An 18,503-nucleotide genomic window follows, 5' to 3' on the forward strand; every position below is an offset into this window, starting at 1 on the left:
TTATCTAATTAATTATGAAGAGGAATGCCTGCAGGATGGCAGAGATCAAATGGAGAACTTGTTTCCTTGTTACGGTTCCTGTTATTTATCAGCAGTAGATCAATATTTTGTTTAGTTAATTTAGTGAAAGCACAGTTTGAAACAATAATTTTTATATTTTTTCGTGGCATTTATGTCATTACTTTTGGAGTTGGATGGCCTGAGGTGGAGCTTATTCCCTGAAAAAACAGGAGGAGTGGGATTTTAGGTACAAAAAATTTGCTGAGGAGCTTTGTGGTGGGGAGTGATGTGTTGGGGTGTAGTGGCTTACATGGGGTTACATCCTGTCCCCAGTCCTTCCTCTTCCATTATTTAAATCAATGGATCCCAGCAGGATTCTCCCTTCTTCTCACTGCTGTGAGCAAAGGAGACTCTTCACCTTGCAAGGGCTGTGGGGAGCTGGTAAAGTCAGGGGTACAGAAAATTGCAGCTCATTTCTCCTGTGACAAAGGCACAATTCAATGTTCCTTTCCCCTTTATCCACCAAATAATAACACCCAGAAAAATACATTTCCTCCTGAAAAGGGGAGGAAAATATCCCATCCTGCAGAAGGATAATGAAGCTGGTGCTTTTCCAAAGGTGATGCCACTTTTAAAGATGCTCCTTGCATCCCACAGCATATTGTTTATATCCCTCTATTGTTGTTTTGTCTCCATTAGGGAAAGGTTAGGCACAGATCCTGGACACTGGGCAGCTGTCAGCAGCATTCCCGAGGGGCTCTCATTAAAGTTAAGCACCACTTGGGCTGTTAATATTAAAATAAGGTCCACCTGCTGGAATAATGAAGGGTTTGAAGGATGAGGAGTTTGTCTCTCCTTGTGCAGGGACTTTTTTTCCCAGTGATGCCTTAGGATTTTAGCTTTTCTATTCTTCATCTATTTGTAACCCTGCAGCTCTTCAGTGTGTAACTCCAAACTCCACACACAGTGTGAGCTGCTGCTTTCCCATTTGGGTCAGACACAGCAATTCCTCTCCAGGCCTGGCAATCAAGGACACCTCACTGCCTCAGGCCCCCAGAGATGGAAACAAAAGGGAGTTGGGGGCAGCAAACTTGGGGTAAATGACTTCATTACCTGAAGCTGGAATTGGGAGATTAACCCCAATATGCAAATGGGCCAAACTTATAAAAGTGTGAAACCCCTGACCCGTGGTCCATTTTGGGTGCAGCTCCTGGGGGGCTTTGTCTGCCTGAAATGTCCCTCTCAATAAATAGAACTGCTTTTTGTTCCTGAATTTTGTCTGGCCCCTGTTTTCAGATGTCCCCAAAAGGCATCACCAGTGTTGGGCCTTTCTTCCCAGGGTTGGGTTTAGCACAGCCCTGTACTGACCACAAGGACAATCTGCCCTCTCTGAGGGCTCCACTTCCCTCTCTGCAGGCTCTGGTGTCCTGTCCTGCAAATTCTGCAGCTCTTCAGAAAGTGTTAAACCAGCTGGATTGGAATTTCTCTACTTTTCTGGGGGCTTTAATGAAAATCTGCTTTAAAAAGCCCCATCAGAGCTCCTGTGCTGAAGGAACAAGGTGTGGAATATCCCCATGCTGTCAGTAGAGCCCAGAGGTAAAGCCCAGGGTGGGTTTTGAGTGAAGTTCTTTGGATTTGATCACAAAGGGAGAAATCCTTCCCGGGGAGGGGCTGGGATGGAACTCCCAAAGGAGCTGTGGATCCCTGGAAGTGTCCAAGGCCAGGCTGGACGAGGCTTGGAGCACCCTGGGGTAGTGGAAGGTGTGGGATTGGATGGGATTTAAGTCTCTTTCAACCCAAAGCATTCCAGGATCCTGTTTGGAACTTTGCCCTGATGTCTCACTGACCCAGGGCCCTTCTCCAGCGGCACAGCCGGGCTGGTTCTGACCCTGGGCAAGATTTAAGGTGGAAAAACCAACCCTGCAAGGTCCCTGCTGTTGTCACCTCTTGGTAAACACCTGCAATTCTTCCTACTGAATTAACTAATTCTGTTTAAAAAGAGCAAGTTCATTTTGCTGGATTTAAAATACCGGCTTTGGGGAGGCTCTGTCATTTGTTCCTCCTGGGAGCACTTCCCAGCCTTAAATTAGAGAACAAATTATGACCTTTTTTTGCCCAGGAGTCCAACTCTGAGTGTTCTTACAGGGAGTTTTTTGCCTTTTCTTCCATGAAATGCAGTTAACAGATGAGACTTCTGACAAAAAATCCCCAATTTGAACGTACAAGTCGATTCAATTCACCCCCTGTTGGCTCCTTGATTGAGAGCTATGTAGATTGAAGAAGAAAGGTATTGATCTGCTTTGGGGATTGAAAACTAAGATGAAGTACAATATGTCTGTGGGTGAAAATGAGGTTTTAAATGGATGGAGGAGGCGAGAGAAAAATAAAATACAATGTAATGTTAAAGAGAATTCTGGGTTTCTCTGGTGGTTATATAGAGGTGGAGAGGTCACAGGATGCAGAAATTGTACAAGTCATGGAAAATCAGTGCCTGGTGCAAGAGTTTTTCTAAATTGGGTCAAAACAGAACAAAAAAACCTGGTTTTGGGCTATCAGAGCATCCATCATCATTGCCAAATTCACTTTGGACAGAGGGACGTTCCTTGTTGAACAGAGCTTACAGCTTTCAGTGCCCACGGCTGGTCTTTAACATCCCTTGCAAACCATTCCACGATTCTCTGAAATAATCTTCGAGGTCTGGTCATTGTAAACGTGAAACTCACGTCTAAGTGGACTGAAAAATTCAGCATAATTGAAATGTTTCACTCTTTCTCCAGATAATCTGGAGCCTTTTGTAGCTATTATTCTTTGGGGCATGTGATGGGCTCGTTTTTTTGGTTCATTGGGTGAAGTGAATTATTAACTTTTATTTATTAACTTTCCTCTGTACCGTCAACTCCAGGTGACTTCCATTGATTGCTCAAGGTGACAAGGAGGCATTAGGTAATAAATATCAAGTGCTGCAATACTTAAAGGAAGTGAATATGAAAGTGCTGTTAACGGAATCAAGTAAAAATTGGATTTATATCCTAACAAAAATTCCCAGGAGAAATTGCTTTCTGTTGGGCTCTTTTTGTAATTCAAATCCAATCACACAAGTGTGAGCTGTTGTAATACAATTGCCTGGCAGAGGGGTTTGTTGGAAGATCTCATAGCACTCGTAAACACACGGAACATTTTGCTTTGCAGAGCACAGGGAGATGAGAATGGTGGTGCAAGAGTGAAGGGCTTTTAATAAGTGGAGTCTCTGCTTGTTCGGAGTGATATTTTTAATTTACTTCAGATCTGGAGGTGTAAGATGCTGGGGATGGCAGTGGATCAAGTGGTTTCTTCTGTTTTGTCTGCTGCAGAGCTTCTCTCTTCTGAGCCCTGGGGGCTAAAAAGGGTCTGTGGCCTCTCTGCTAGCACCAGAAGGAGACTTGTGGAGCTTCTGGGCTTTTAGGGAGTAAAAAATGCATGAAAATACAACCTGGTTAATGAATTGATGTGTAAAATCTAAGTTAGAATCCAAAACATGGTGGGGAGGGGGAAGAAACCCCTTGGAACTCGCTTGGAGCTTAGCACAGATTTACTTGTAAAGGAGCTCTCCCAACTGTGCTCTCTTTAAACCATTGGCTCTCCATCAGGGAAAAGATGGAATCGTTGATATTGTGACAATTCCAAGGGCTGAGGGCTTGTGAGTTCTTAGGGAGATGGGATTTGGAGCCCAAAATCTCCCTTGGACCTTGAGAGAACATTGAACTTTACAGCTGGACACAGAGCTCCAGTGGAGAGGGAATTTGAGCTGGTTTTAAGTGTTCCATGGTGACAAGGGGAGACCAAGAATGAAATGTTTTCATGAGGAATTCTTTAATTTTGGCTCCACTATGACTTGGGATGGATTTCACCTTGAACCTTACTTCACCTCCTTTGATTTTTATTTTCTTTTTTGAGATAATCCTAACACCTGAGGTGAAAATGCTTTTGAGCCCCCTGGATAAACCATTTAAATGCAAATATTATTTTACTGCAAAATAATTGAAATACAAATTGAAAAATTTGTTTTGGCGATAATAATTAACACCTTGTAAATGAGACTGAGTAAAAATGCTGCACATGAGTGGGAGTCATTTGCAGACGCTGGGTAAAAAGTTTTTCATCAAATTACCTTCTGTTTTCTGTGTTTTAATTTGAATTGGGGGTTGAGATGATCTGTGTCATTTTTACAGATATCTGCAGTGGAGGTGAGAAAAAATGAAATCTTCAGTGTGTTCATCTTAGAGAGAAAATAAGAATAAAATTTTCAGAAGGTTTTGAATCAGGCTGAACATTTTCATTGAGGCTCAGACTCCCAAGGGCAGGATTTTCAAGGATATTTAGATGCTGAAATAAGGTGGGTTTATAGGGGAAATGTGGCTGCACAGTTCAGGTGGGGTTAGGAAGGCTCTAGAGCATCTCCCTGCAGTTCTTGTGTTATAAAATATTTGTAAACCTGGGGCTCTGAAGTTCCTTTGGAAAGGATTTGTGAACTTGGGTTTGATTTAGTGGCACCTGTCACAAAGGGGTCACCTGGTCTCTGACACCTCCCTGTGAATCCAGGGTCAGTCAGAGCCTCCCAGCTTCCAGCTCTGTGCCTTAACCACGCCTTAAACTATATTTTTTTTCGAGGGTAACTCTTGGTTTGACAGAAAAAGTGCAGAGCAGAGGAGCTTTGAGGTGCCTTCCCAGCCAAACCATTCACCATTCTGTGATTGAATCCAAGGGCACTGGAGGAGCTGAGAGGCCAGGGAGGGAAGTGCTGGGAATTCTCGTGGGGCTGTTCCTCACCCCAGGATCTGCATTAATTGCCTAATGCCTGTGGAGTGCTCTGGAGATGGAAATAGTTCCCTGAGTGCCTGGGTTTATTACTCTGCTGATAATGGCTGTGGAGAGGAGTGGCCCAAATTGATTAAGAGACAATTCTGAAAGGGAGAGTTTTGAAGGAAGGAAATTACATCCCGAGAAGATGCCATTCTGGGATAACTGTGGTACTTCCTGGAGCTGAGCAAATGACTCCAAGGGAAGGTTGGTGTGCCCAGGATTCCTGCTTCCAGCTGCTGTGGATGTTCTGCAGGTGATTGCTTTATGTGGTTAATGAGTGACTGCTGGAAATGTGGGAAGCATTGGGAAATCCCATTTGCTTAGGTTTGTTTGGAATGTGGAAGTCACAGAGTTTGAAACAGCTCTTGTGAAATCCAAGAGTAATCTGAAAAAAATCCTGGGGTTTTCTGGATTATGAATCGTGAAAGCTTCAGTGTGTGTAGGCAACTCCAAAGAAGTTTTCCAGCAGAGATGAGGAAGAGGTGATAGAAGTTTTCATGAGGTGTTGAGGAACCTTTGTAGGAATGACTGAGGTGGTTTGATATCCTGGGCACAGGAGAATTCCAAGTGGGATGGGAATTCTGACAGTGATCAGAGGTGTATCCCAGAGGAGTGAAAGCATGCTTGGCCTGGAAGAGAGGGAGGGGATCAAATTATCCTCTCTAAATACATCCAGGCCAGGTATAACAGAATGGGGAGAAGTGTTAAACAAAAAATGCTGGTTTGGAAAGAAATGGCCCCAAACTGTGGCTTTATCCCAGATTTGTGCTGTTGCTATTGAAGAATCTTCCTGCACATCCTGGGGCTGCTTGATTTGGGTGTCTTGAAAAATCCTGGATTCCAGGCACATGGATGAGCTGCTCTGCTCCGGGACATGCCTGCAGCCTCTGGCTTGGCTTAAAACACTCCTGTCACGCTCATCTTTGTTGTTGGGCTGCCCTAGGCTGAATTTAGGTTCCAATTCAGGTTCCAATTCAGGTTCACATTGGGTGTTTGAGGCTGATGGACAAGAGTGATGGCTCTGGGCTGGGTGCAGCAGTTCTTTCCTTGTTTCTCCTGCTGCTTCTTCCACAGCACTTCCCAGGGCTTCAGCAGAAAGCCTCAAGCAGCTGGAGCTGCTGAAATCCAGAAGCAGGAATGTTGCAAAGGAAGGGAAGGAAATAATTCTTGACTTTATGACCGCAGCGGGCGCTGGTTTGTGCGTGGCCAAACTCTGTCACTGACGGCTCAGCATACACAGAAATTTCTGTGTATTTATAAACCCAGGGGGGTTTCTCCCTCTCCCTTCCTCTCCCAAGTCTTGTCAGGAAGCGCTGGAGCTGCTCCCTGTGTGCCTGTGCTTAGCAACTGAGCCTGGACACGTCAGAGCACCAGCGGCGATGCCATGACCCTGGCTGCCTCTGGAATAGTAATTCGGGATGAACCATCCTGCTGCCACTTTTCCAAGATTTCCAAAGCCTAGTGCTTCATTCCCTGACCTTCAGGCTTCCTCAAGCATTCCCAGCAGCTTTCTGCCACTGCCCTGCACAAAGCAGCTCAGCTGGGAGGGAAACACTGTCATGTTGTGCAGGGCTCTGGAAGCTTTGCCAGGAGTTCTCCAGCCCAGCTTGTGCTTGGGGTGAGGTGAATCCTGTGGATGTGAACAGCTCCCGAGACACAGCTCCATGATTTCACCTCAAATCTGAAGCTGCTGTGGTGCCATAGGAGCCAGACTTGAAATGTGGGACATCTGTACCATGAAACGGATTTGCTGAGAAGTGGAGAGGGCAGAAACCTGGGATTGTGTTTAAAGTCTTATCTGGAGCTGCTTAATTTGATTTTTAAAGCGTTTAAAGCACAGGTGTCTTCCTGGGGCATTCGGGTTTTTTGTTTGCTTGGGGTTTTTGGGATATGAATGTCTGAACTGCTTTAGCCAAGGTGCCTTAGAGCCCTGTGGTGGCCCAGTGGGCCTGGCAGAATGAATGTCCCTTGTTCCCATGCAAAAGGCATGAAATAAAGTCACTTTTGTTACAGGACAGACACACATGTGGTTAAATGGGGTCCAGCAAGGAGCCAGAGCAGCCCAGAGGAATTGGCTGGCTTGCTGTGCCTGCAGAGAGCTCAGGGGGTGTGTGTTGGGCTCTGTGCAATCCTGAGCACGTCTGGATATTCATCCTGGACAGATCAAAGAGTATCTGCCATGCCGAGGGCTCTGAGAGCACTGCCAGTGCCAGACTCCTGCCTGCTGCCTCACAAAGCTCCTCTGCTGTCCCTGGGGAAGGAGATGGAGTGTCAGACCCTGGCAGGGAGCTGAGCCTGTCCCTTCACACCAAGGGACGTGCAGGGACAGCAGCCAGGCCCCCCTGTGACCCTGCAGGCAGGGCAGCAGGGGTGAGCTCCTCTCGGGGCACTGCTGCTGCCTGTGCTGCCTGCAGAATCCTGACCTGCAGCACAGCTGGACAGAGTGAAGAATAAAGCAGGTATTTATTGAAAAGTCTTAAAGGACACACCTTGGGCAGTACAAGAGCCTGCCCAGGGCTGCACCCAAGATGGACCAAAAATGGTCACAAAATGGACAACTGGTAATGAGGTCTCACATTTTTATAAGTTTTGGTCCATCTGCATATTGGGGTTAATTGTCCAATTACAACTTCAGGTTATGAAGTCCCATCCTTCCTGTTTTCTCTCTTCAGTCCACCCTTGTTTCTGCTTTTGGGCCTGAAACTTGTAACAATTGTCCTTGGTATCAAGCTAGAAAAGGAGTTGCTTTGTCTGCCTGCTCTGTGAAGAGTAACTAACTTACACTAACACTCAATATGAAGCTCAAAACTACACACCTGGGCAGCGCAGAATATGAAAAATATAAAAGCTAAAACTTAAGGCATCACCTGTGCTGCTGTTCCCTTGTCCTGGTGCTGTGCAGAGATGGGATCCCAGCAGGGAACAGCAGTGCCAGCTCTGTGCTGTGCCCAGGCTACTGCTCTGGTGCCACTGCCAGGCTGAGGCTGCCCCGCTGGGGTTTGGGAGCTCTGGATGTGGTTCTGTGACACTGTGGTTGCAGAAGCCATGCACGAATTCCAGGCTGGGCTCTGGATGACTCCACATCCTCCTGCACTCCTGGCAGTGGTTGTGGGAAGGGCTGGTGTGCTCCATGAGATCAGTGCAGCTCCTTGTCCAGGTGTTTGTCCCTAAGTTTTGAGGAAGTTCAGGATTTATCATCACCCTTTGGCAAAGAGAGCACAGCCTGGAGGTGTTTGGGGTGGAGATGTTCCTAATTCTGTTTGTGTTCAGTGCTGCAAATGACCTGTGTAGCCCCAGCCCTGGGATTCAGTGTGGAATGTTCAGTGTGTGGAATGGAGTGGGAAGAGGCAGATCTTCAGCTGGGACAAGGAATCTTCTTGAATCCTGCCCTTGGCAAGGACAAAGAGATGGCAGTGGGGCAAATCTTCACCGTCGACTGAGCAGGTGAAGCTCAGGTCACTCAAAGCAGGGTCAGTGTGGGGTGTTTGGCTTTGCTGACAGGAGTCCTGTGCCTTGGTCACCGCTGAAAGGTTCAGGGGCTTCCCCTTCCCCTTTCCTTCCCCTTTCCTTTCCCTTCCTCCTTTCCCCTTTCCCTTCCCCTTTCCTTTCCTTCCCCTCCCCTCCCATTCCCTGTTGATGTTGTAGTTAGTAATTGAAATTCCTCAGCGGTATTGACCAGGCAGAGTGTTCTCTGTTGTGCACGTTGGAAACGTTTCCTGACATTGACTCCATTGCTGTGGAATCATGCAGTGGGTGAAGCAGAATTTGTCTCCCACCTTGAGTCAGTGCAAATCATAGGCACAATTTTGGCTGGAAATAGTCAGGAAAATGTGTGTTCATTAATGTGCCTTGAGAAACCAGACTTTACACTTTGGTACTGCTGACATTAAAACTGATGTGTTACAAGAGATTCTCTAAATGCTCCTTACAACAACTCCCAAGGAATTTTTTCTTGTTTCCCATTATTAGTCCTGAAGCCCTCCTGCCTCCTGTTCCAGAAGGAAAACAGGAGGGAATAATCTCCCTTTCCCCTCACTGTGTGCACCCTCCCAAACACTTGTCCCGTTGTCTCACCTGCTCTGATTCCGGTTGGACTGGGAGCTCTGCAGATGGCAAAGTGCTCCATAAATCTGCTGGAGTGATTGGGAATGGCACAGTGAGCACCTGGTGGGAGCCAGCCTGACACTGGGATGCCTGTGATAACAATCTTTGTTTAAAAAAAACAGTTCTGAGGGCTGGGAAGGCTCAATCCTTCCTGTTTCCAGGTCATTCCAGGGCAGGGTTGACACAGGGGACACTCAGGTCCACACAGTCCCTCCCTGAGCTCCCTTCAGCTGGGGTGCAGTTCATTCCACCACAACAGATGGAACCAAAATCATGGATTAAATGAATCCAACAGACTTTCTGTGGACTTTTTATGAATGTTTCTCAGGAATGCTCCCTAGATTATGGGAGGGATATTTGTGCTTGCAACAAAAGTTGGGGAGTGAAAGGAATGAAGTTGTAGTGAATAATGTGGGATCTGGGCATGAAGTAAGAGCGGGGATGTGCTGCTTTGGGCTGGGATAGAGATAATTTTCCTCCCAGGGGCTGCTCTGGGGATGTGTTTTGGGCTTGTGCCGAACACGGGGTTGATGGTACAGAGGGGTTTCATTAGTGCTGAGCTTGCCCAGCCCAAGGCCTTTCCTGCCCCTCACCGGGCCACGCTGGGGAGGGATTTGGGAGTGTGTGGGAGCAGACGGGGCAGGGCCAGGTGACCCAGCCGGCCGATGGGATATCCCAGACCGTGTGACACAGATGAATGGACAAAGGAGGAGATTTTGGGAATGATGGCGTATTTTTTCCCGAGTCTCTGCCCCGTGTGAAGGGGTCCTGCTCAGGGGTGCTGAACCCCTCCCTGCCCACGGGATGCAGGGAATGAATTCCTGGCTTTGCTTTGCTTTTGCTTGCATGTGTGGCTTTTGCTTTCCCTATTGAACTGTTTCTTTCAACCCATGACTTTTCTCACTTTTACCCTTCCACTCTCTCCCTGGGGGAGATGAGGGAGCAGCTGGGGGGGGATTGGGGTGACACCCTGAGTACAGGAGGACTGGAGCCCTAAGGGGAAATCTGGCAGCTGCTTTTAGGACCAGTGACTCCAGCAATTCCCAGCATAACCCATGGCAACATTTCCTTCCCAGTGCTTCCCAGAATCTCTGGCATCTGCATGTCAGGGTGCTGCCGTGTGCTGCTGAGACAGGACATCTGTGCAGTGTCACGTTCCTGGGATGTCACATTCCGCCCTGGAACGGTTTTTGATGTTACCTGGAGCCGGACATCTCCTGGTTTTTTTTCACTGCTGCTTGTCAGAGCTGCTCTGAACTCTGGGTTCTCCACAGGCTCAGGTGTGGAATGCAAACCCAAAAGATGATAAAGCTGGAAAGACTTTCTTCAAAACGGGTTATCTTGGAGGAGAGGAGGGAGTGGGCCCGTGGAGGTGACAGGTGACATCCCAACGTTGGCATGAGGCAGAATGAATGTCCACCCCCGTATCCAGCTGGGCTTGGGCTCAGTGTCCAGTTTTTGATTTGACACTTCAGGAGAGATGTGAAACAGCTGGGCAGAGTCCAGAACCACACCAGGGGGTCAGAAGCATCACGCAAGAAGGAAGCATTGAACAGATTGGGCTCATTTATTCCATCATTGTGCTTTCCAACATTTTTGGGTCTGTAGGTTCCAGCATTCCCAGTGTTAGGTGCCTTTCTTTCTCTGTAGGTGCTCATGGCATTTCTAGAGAACTGAAAAAGCCTTGTGTCTGTTCTCTTTCCCTTTCCTGCCTTTCACAGAGTCCCAGAGGCTTTATGAGCTGCAGGTTGAAAATCCCCTGTCTGGACAGAATGAACCTTTCTCTGAGGCCACATAGGGAGGAGAAAATGCCAAGGTCTGAAGGAATAACAGGATGAATCTGACATAGAGGAAAGGCAGAGCTGGGATGCTTTTGTCCACGTTTTTCCTAATCTGAAATACAAAAGTGTCATTTGGAAGACACATTAGGAATGTCATGGAATGACAGAGCAGCATGGTGATGCCTGAAGATAGGGCAGTGATGCTTTGAATTTCCGAACTCCCTTTTCCTCTGCAGATGTTTGTGGTTTTCAGGTGTGTGGTGGCTCAGTTGGAGCTTCTGTGGAATCCCAGATGTAGGAAATTTTCATAATTGTCCAGGACAACACTCTAGATTGGGAAAGGAAGGGAGAGCAGGTGTGGGGATAACTTTTGCATCCCTTGTTCCTCTCTTCTACCTGCTTGGGAAGGCCTGAAAATGGAATTGCTGTGCTGGAGCAGTGCCTGGGTGTGGGAGCTCTGCAGTAACAGCCTGAGCAGCACTAAAAGGGACAAAAGGGCAGGAGTGAGGAGCTCCTGGACTGGGAGGGAAGGGCTGTGTGTCTCCAGAGAACTGTGGTGTGGGGATTTGCAGAGTTGTGCAAATCTGCAAATCCTCACTTCAGCTGAGCTGGGGCTTTGGATTCTTCCTGGGCTTGGCAGTGCTGGCACGAGCTGAATTGAGCTCAAATGCACTTTTTCTGCCCTTGCATTGCCCAGCTCATCACTCGCTGTGCTCAGAGGGAAGCAGGCTCAGGCTGTCTGAGATGGAAATCATCCCCTTGATGATGCTCTTGGATCCACGGGCTTTTGATTAAGTTATAGTTAATGGAATGACTCTGCATTATTTATTACCCAGCAAGCTTTGATAGGAGACTGGAGGTTAAGCTCCAGCTTGGGGAAGGTGAATCCTGAGGGCAGCAAGGCTCAGATTGATCAAGTGTGGAGGTGCTTTCCCTGTTTGCTCACTGAAATTGGGTGAGCCAGAGTCAGTGAGGGGCTGGGAGTAAAATACTCCTGTTTGTGATCAGCTGTAATGACTTGCTAAACCACCATGTAAAGAGGCATCTTTAGTGCCTGATAAATGATTCACAACACTAAACAGTGGGCAAAGGAACGTTTTTCCTGTTTAGAAGGCAGTGCAAACAATGAGAAGGGACTGTGTGTGTGGGTTTGGAGAGTCTGGGCAGTGATGGGCTCGGTGAGGTGAGCAAACCTTGGAGGTGCTGCTGGACAAGCAGGGCTTGCCCCTGGTGTATCAATTTTTGGATGTGGATTTCAGTTTTCCTGGGGAAAGATTTTTTATGTGCCTGCATTTGTTGGAATGGGCTGTAGAACAAGATGGAATAACAGCATTTCTGTGTGAGTAACAGTAACTACAGCAAATGGCAAAACCCCAAACTGCTGCATTAGGGAGGAGGGAGCCGTGGATCCTCCATAAATGATGCTGCTGAGAGCAAGGCACTGTGCATGATTTGATATTTGTTCCCACAGAATTGTGCAGTGACCATGCATCAGTGTTTGCTAAATTAGATTTTGTTTCTGCTGAGGAACAAAGTGCAGTGACTTGTATTTCAGGAAGCACTTCAGAGATAAATTCAGTCTCTCTCTCTCTCTCTCTCAAGCATTGCTTCCTTGGATAATAACATGGTGTAAACCAGCAGCTACAATTCTTCCTTGGTTTACATCACCCTGGATCTGGCCTGGGATTTAAGTTTAAGGAATTTCAAGTGGGTGGTAGATGATTTTTTCCTACTCATTTCCTTTTCACTTGTCAGGTCAGATGGCTTTGTTTGTTATTGTTGTTTACCTCCTGACAACTCGGGGCAGGTTTGTAGTGACACAGTTTGATGTTCATCTCAGTCTGGAGCTGCTGCAATTCCCCATCAGGCAGGGGCTGGGAGGGAGCAGCAGCCAGGGCAGCTCATTCCTGGCCTGAAGTGTTGCTTATTTGAAGGGAATAACAAAATCCTGCTCTGAGTATTCTTGAATGGTTGAATCTCCTGTTTTTCATACACATAACCTGGTGGGTTTGGTCACTGTGCAGTTGACTGTCACCACTGCCACCTCTGGGACACTGAAGACATTGGCTACCAGTAGATGCTGCCCCACTGCAGTGACTGGGGTGAGCTGGTGCTGTCCTGGAGCCCTGCCAGCCCTGCTGCTTTAGGGCCCCTCTAAACCTGCAGTGACTGGCACCAGAATGGTCCTGGCTCATGTGTCGAGATCATTTTGGATTTACAGTGGAACTGAACCTCCCACGAGCCTCTGTCTCCACTCCTGGAGCTTGTCTTGTCAAAAGAGCTCTGGACTGGAGCACGAGGATGTTGTTCCTGCTCCTACCACCCTTCCTTTCTCTCCGTGGCAGCCCCACAGCAAAGCCTGGGGGGTTTGGAACTCTCCTGCTCAGCTCATCTGCTCAGCTGATGTTTATTTTTCACTGCAGTGTCCGGTCACGTTAAGTTTTGTACCGTGTGGATTAAGCTGTGTGTTACAAACTGCCGTGGGCAGCCCGTGGTTCAGGGCTGCAGTTCTTCTGTGAGAGTATTGCAGAGTAAATATTCCATTATTTCCCTCGTGAGGAGCCCAGGGTGAAGCCAATTAGCCTGGGGATTGTTCAAAGAGTGCCTGTTGCACAAAAGAACTGTTGGAAGTGGAGACCTGGTTCAGTTGGATGAACCAACACGTGAATGAATTGAAAAATTGAGTCACCATCAGTGAATTACCATTGGTGGTAACTTACCAGATAAAGATGTTTTCCCAAAATGCCCTGGGTTTCCTTAAAGGATTTAATGATTTTGGAGGTCTTTTCCAGCCTAAATGATCCTATGATTCGTTGGGTTGTGGTTTTTCTTTGCCCTTGAGTTGGGGGAAGGCTCTGAGCAGTGCCAGGTGTGGGGATGCCGTTGTCCTTGTCTGGAAGTTCCTGCAGTAAAACGGTGCTGACAGATTCATTTCAGGGATCCACTCCCAAGAAACCACTCTCCAGAATTGAGAGGAGCAGGAGGTGCTGGCAGAGCCCAGCCTGGGCTCAGCTGTTTTCCCTCCATCACAAATCGGACAAATGCCCACAAACCCATCGCCATGATGAGCCCAGGGGGTCACACCCTCCAGAGTGAGCCCACGGAGAGGAGATGAGGAGCTGGAATATCCACAGGAACACACCTGAGCTGAGGTTGAAAGCAAAGCTGGGGGGAATGATGCAGCATTCTCATCTCTGGGTGAGGAGTTGAAGGTGCCTCTTGTCAGACTTCAGGTTGGGGAGAACGTGCCAGAAATTTGGGAGAATTGTCCTCTGTCAACCCCAAATCCACCTGGAACTTGCCAGCACGGGCACCAGCGCTGCCCTTTCATATCTTTCTACTTATTTGTGCTTCTGGGCCAAAGGGATAAAGGGAATTGTTTCTGCAATCTTCACAGGAGAAATTTTGAATTTGAGATAAGGTTTTGTCAGTCTAGGATGAGCTGAACTAACTCAGACCTGGAAGCAAATGATAGAACACATAAATTCCCTCAGCTTCCCGGATTTCTTTCTGTGCCTGATGACTTTTTCCAGCAATGTCCAATATAAATGAAGTTCCCTGCTATTACAGCTATTACAGAATATATTACTGCCCAGTTTGGCAGCTTTTGCAAAGCTGTTCTTTGTTTGCAATAAGCAATTTTCTTTTATCTGCGCCCAGAGCACCTCTGGGTCAACATCGTGAACATGCAAATATTTCAGTAGATTGATTGGATACATCATAAAACTCAGTCTTATTTTTCTATTATTTATTTGTTCTTTCAGATAGATTTATGTCCATTTGTGGCACAGGCAGTGGTTGTGGAAGGATGGGCTGAGTTTGTGGATTTTGGAGCATTCATGTGACCTTGGAAGTGCTTGGAACATGGTGTCTCTGACCTTGAATTTATTTCCTGAGCCTCGTGCAGCCTCGGTAGCTTTTATACCATCAGGAAATGGAGAGATACAGCCTCTTTAATTTCCCATTTGCCTTAAATTGTTCTGATGAACTTATGATTAAAATAAAAATGAGCAGGAGGGACAGTTCAATATCCCCCCGCTGCCTATTGAGCGTCACCGTGGTTGGAGAAAGAATTCAATTGAGCTCCTGGATCTTTGGTTGTTAAACCAAACTGGGCTTCATTTTGCCCCTCTGTGATCACAGGAATATTCCCAGTCCTGTGCAGCTTTCTGGCACTGAGCAAATGGCTTTTCCAGTGAACTCCCCAAAATAAATGGAGCCCAAGTGGAGGAGTGGATTTCTCTCTTAGGAAGTGACAAAAAGCCCTGAGAGAGGCAGCTGCCAGGTGCTACGGAAATGCAAAATATTCCAGTCAAGGAATCCTGTGCCGCCCTCACTTTAATCCCTGGTGGATTGTGGGGCTGTCCTGCCTCTCATTGATCTAATAAACGTGCTACAAAAAGATTCCCTGGGTAGTAAATAGGATGTACTGTTTTAGATTCATAAAACCACAAACTCTGTCTTGTGGGGAGAAGTTCCACACGGAGCGTTTTTTGCACCCAAAGTAGGTCAATCTAATTATAATTGGCTTTAATGAGCACCACTCTGCAGTTCTGTACCTGTAGCTGCTTGGCACTCAGAAGTGCAAATGCCTTTGCTGCCTTTGAAAAAACAAACAAAAAAAGAAGGAGAAATCAAAGAAGTAATTTCTGCTCTAATGCATTTTGACTTGAAAGCCTCTGTTGTGCCCATCGGCAGGGTAAACAATCCAGCATGGGTGGGAAAAGCTGGAGCAGAGGCAGAGGCCAGCAGCTCAGAGGATAAAGGTGAAACTCAGTGGTTGGGCCACAAGATTGACCCTTCCAGCTGTCTGGAATTTGGTTTTGTGTGGAGGAGTTCTTCCACTAAAGCAGGGAGGGCTGGACCAGTTTGGAGTGAGTTCTTTGTGCCTCCAAAGACATCCAGGTACAGTAGCAGTGAAGGGCGAGGAAAACACTGAAGAGAATTTGTCTTTTAGGCTGTTCCCAAAATACATTCATGTACCTGTGTCCCCAGAGAGAAGAAAATCTCATATATCCTGTTAGTGCACATCGTGGGTCTTTATCTTTGGGATGCAGTGTTCCCAGGTACTGCCTTGGGCAGGGGAAATGGATTTGAGGAAGGTTTTAGGTGTTTCACTGGTGTTACAGGAGGGGGTTTTGTTCTCAGAAGATGCGGCTTTGCAGAGCTCCTCAGAGGTCCTGATTGAAGATGCTGTGTGTGTTGAGGCAGAATGAGGAGCACAGACCTTTCAGAACTGTCTGGGAGAACCAGCAGCCCCCCAAGGCAGGGTCTGGCCAGTAATTTCTTCCCTGTGTCCTCCCATCAGGTCTAACAGTGGTGTAAGTGCTCCTGCTGCTGTCTTTTGTTACAGTGAACCTTTCCCAGAGTCATTCAGTGGTCAGGCTTGGAAGGCACTTTACAGGATGGTTTGTTTCTGCACTGTGTCCTGCTCTTTTTTGAGCCAGGACAGGTTTATTCCTGACCTTTGGCCATGCAGGTTTCAGGCAGCCTTGGCCATCCAGGCAGCTCGTGGTGGCTCAGCCCCTCACTCCGTGTGAGTCCCTTGTGCTTTCTCAGGGTGAGGGATGTGGCACTGCCTGCACACTCAGCCCTTCCTCTGCCTCGTGTCCAGGTGGAGCTGGGGGAGGAGGAGACAACCCGCTCTGGCATTGTCCCTGTGCTGTTCTGTGAAAAAGCAGGGCCTGGCACCTGGCACAGGTGAAATCCCAAATGCAGAGTGTGATGGGAGGATGCTGGCTTCTGTGGTGGGCTGGGGAAGGGTGGCTGAGGAAGGAGCTGTCCCCAGGGCCGGGCAGCTGCTGTGAATCCAGCTGTGCTCACAGCTGCTGAGAGCAGAGCCCAGGACATGTCTGGGGGTTTGGGCTCCACATCCCTGCAGGGACGAGTCCAAAGCTTCATCTCCAGATTTCACTTTTCTCTGTTTCCTGGGACAAAGAAACCTGGTGGGAAGAGCCCTGTGTGCTCTGTTGGGATGGTGAGGACATTCAATATTCACCTGACACCCTCTGACTTTGTGCTTTTGTCTTTTCTCTTGCCAGCCCAGAACTGCAGTCACACATTGCAGGGCCCAAACGGGACAATACAGAGCCCAGGCTTCCCCTATGGATACCCCAATTATGCAAACTGCACGTGGACAATCACTGCTGAGGAGCAGAACAGGATACAGCTTGTTTTCCAGTCCTTTGCATTAGAGGAAGATTTTGATGTATTATCCATCTACGATGGGCTGCCTCAGGAGGGGAATCTGAGAACGAGGTACAGTGTTCATTACAGTGATGTTTATAAACATGTTCCCCTTCCTGCCACTGGGATTAAATCTGGCCTTGGATTTTCATGCTGAAATAAACTGGGAGTGTTTCTCCATGAGCAATTCTTATAGTTGTTTTGAATTCTTATCTCTGATAAGGCTTGAAATGTTTCTCTGAATGCCTGACAGTAATGATTTATCAAGACTCATCCTAGACATCCAGAGGAGTTAATTAGGAAATAGAGCAGGAGGGAAGCAGAGTTAATGTGCAGAGAGCTTCCCTCAGTCCACACGAGACTCTGGGAATGGGAGGATGGGCTGTGGGGCTCAGTGGTAGCTCTGCCAAAGGCTCTGTGGGTTTTCCCCCAAGAACTGGGCTGTTCCTTAACTCCCAGTCCATCCAGCAGCTGGACAGGGCTGCATTCCCTCCTGTCTGTTGGATCTCCAGGGGGAAGAAGCGTTCAGTAATCCAGTTTAGTAAGAAAACTCCCCATGGCTTCTCAAATGAGGCTTTCAGTGTTAAAAAAAGTTTTGTGGGAGGCCGATTTTGAGCTGTTGCTGTGGCAGCAGATGCTCTGTGAGGTGTCAGCTGTGGAGCAGTCGTGATCTCAGGCCAGATGGAATCAGCTGGGTGACTGGGGACACGGCTGGGGACACGGCTGGAGGTGCTGGTGGCAGCTCCAGCCTGACAGCGATGCATTCAAAAACTCCCGGAGCAGTGGCAGCGTCCAGGCTCTGAATCCCTGGCAAGAATGCTGGAGCACTGGAAATAGATTTTCCTTCAAACCACTCGAGTTCAGGACAAATCCATTGACCTCAGTGTCTTGTCTAACCCGAGTGGAGCATCTGAGCTGCACCCTGGTGGAAATCAGCTCTTTATGTAGATTATTTCAGTTATGCAAATAAATCATCTCCTCATCTGGCAACTGTGCTTGAGAATCACTTTAATTATGGGACCTTGGTATTTAATCAGGAGGTTCAGTGCTTTGCTTTGGGGATAATGGAAAGGTGGAAAATTGGGAGTAAAATCCAGCTCGGGAAACTTTGTGTGGTGAGAAGTTAATGCTGCTCTGAGATACAAGAATATTCTGGTTGTAAATAAAAGTAGCAGAAAGGGACCTCCCAAGTGTGAACTGGGGGCTCTGCCCTGAGGATCTGTGGCCCTGCATGGGGGAAGGTGAGGAGACAGAAAAGGCCCCCCCTCTGCATCCCTGGTGAAGTTCAGGTGCAGCTTGGGCAGGTGAATGGGAGCTGGGGGATGGAACCAGCAGCAAAAGCCACGTGGGAATGCTCCATCTCTGATGAGGAGTTCAGGAAATGGAGTGTGTTCAGGGCAGACAAGTGAAATAAAGGGGGAAAATAAAGGGGGATTTCTAGAGGTCTGAAAGCACTTAGAGGAGGCTTAGCAAAGATGAACTCCTGCATGGTGGCCATCAGCTTTCCTGCTTTGGACATTGGCTTTTTTCCTTTGGACATTTCTGGGTTAGTAACTTCTAAACCTGGAGTTGGCTCCTTTGAGCTGTTTCATG

At 47.7% G+C, this 18,503-nt stretch overlaps 1 protein-coding gene across 1 annotated transcript in view; it reads left to right on the top strand.

Moving 5' to 3' along the window:
* Positions 1-18,503, top strand: part of CSMD2 (CUB and Sushi multiple domains 2) — a 278,621-nt gene that overhangs the window by 10,017 nt on the left and 250,101 nt on the right. The window contains exon 3 of the mRNA XM_058856609.1: positions 16,766-16,982. Within this exon, the coding sequence (XP_058712592.1) occupies positions 16,766-16,982 (217 nt within the window). The remainder of the gene's footprint in view (positions 1-16,765; positions 16,983-18,503) is intronic.

Source organism: Poecile atricapillus, chromosome 24 (genome assembly GCF_030490865.1).
Source record: "Poecile atricapillus isolate bPoeAtr1 chromosome 24, bPoeAtr1.hap1, whole genome shotgun sequence".
NCBI lineage: Eukaryota > Metazoa > Chordata > Aves > Passeriformes > Paridae > Poecile > Poecile atricapillus.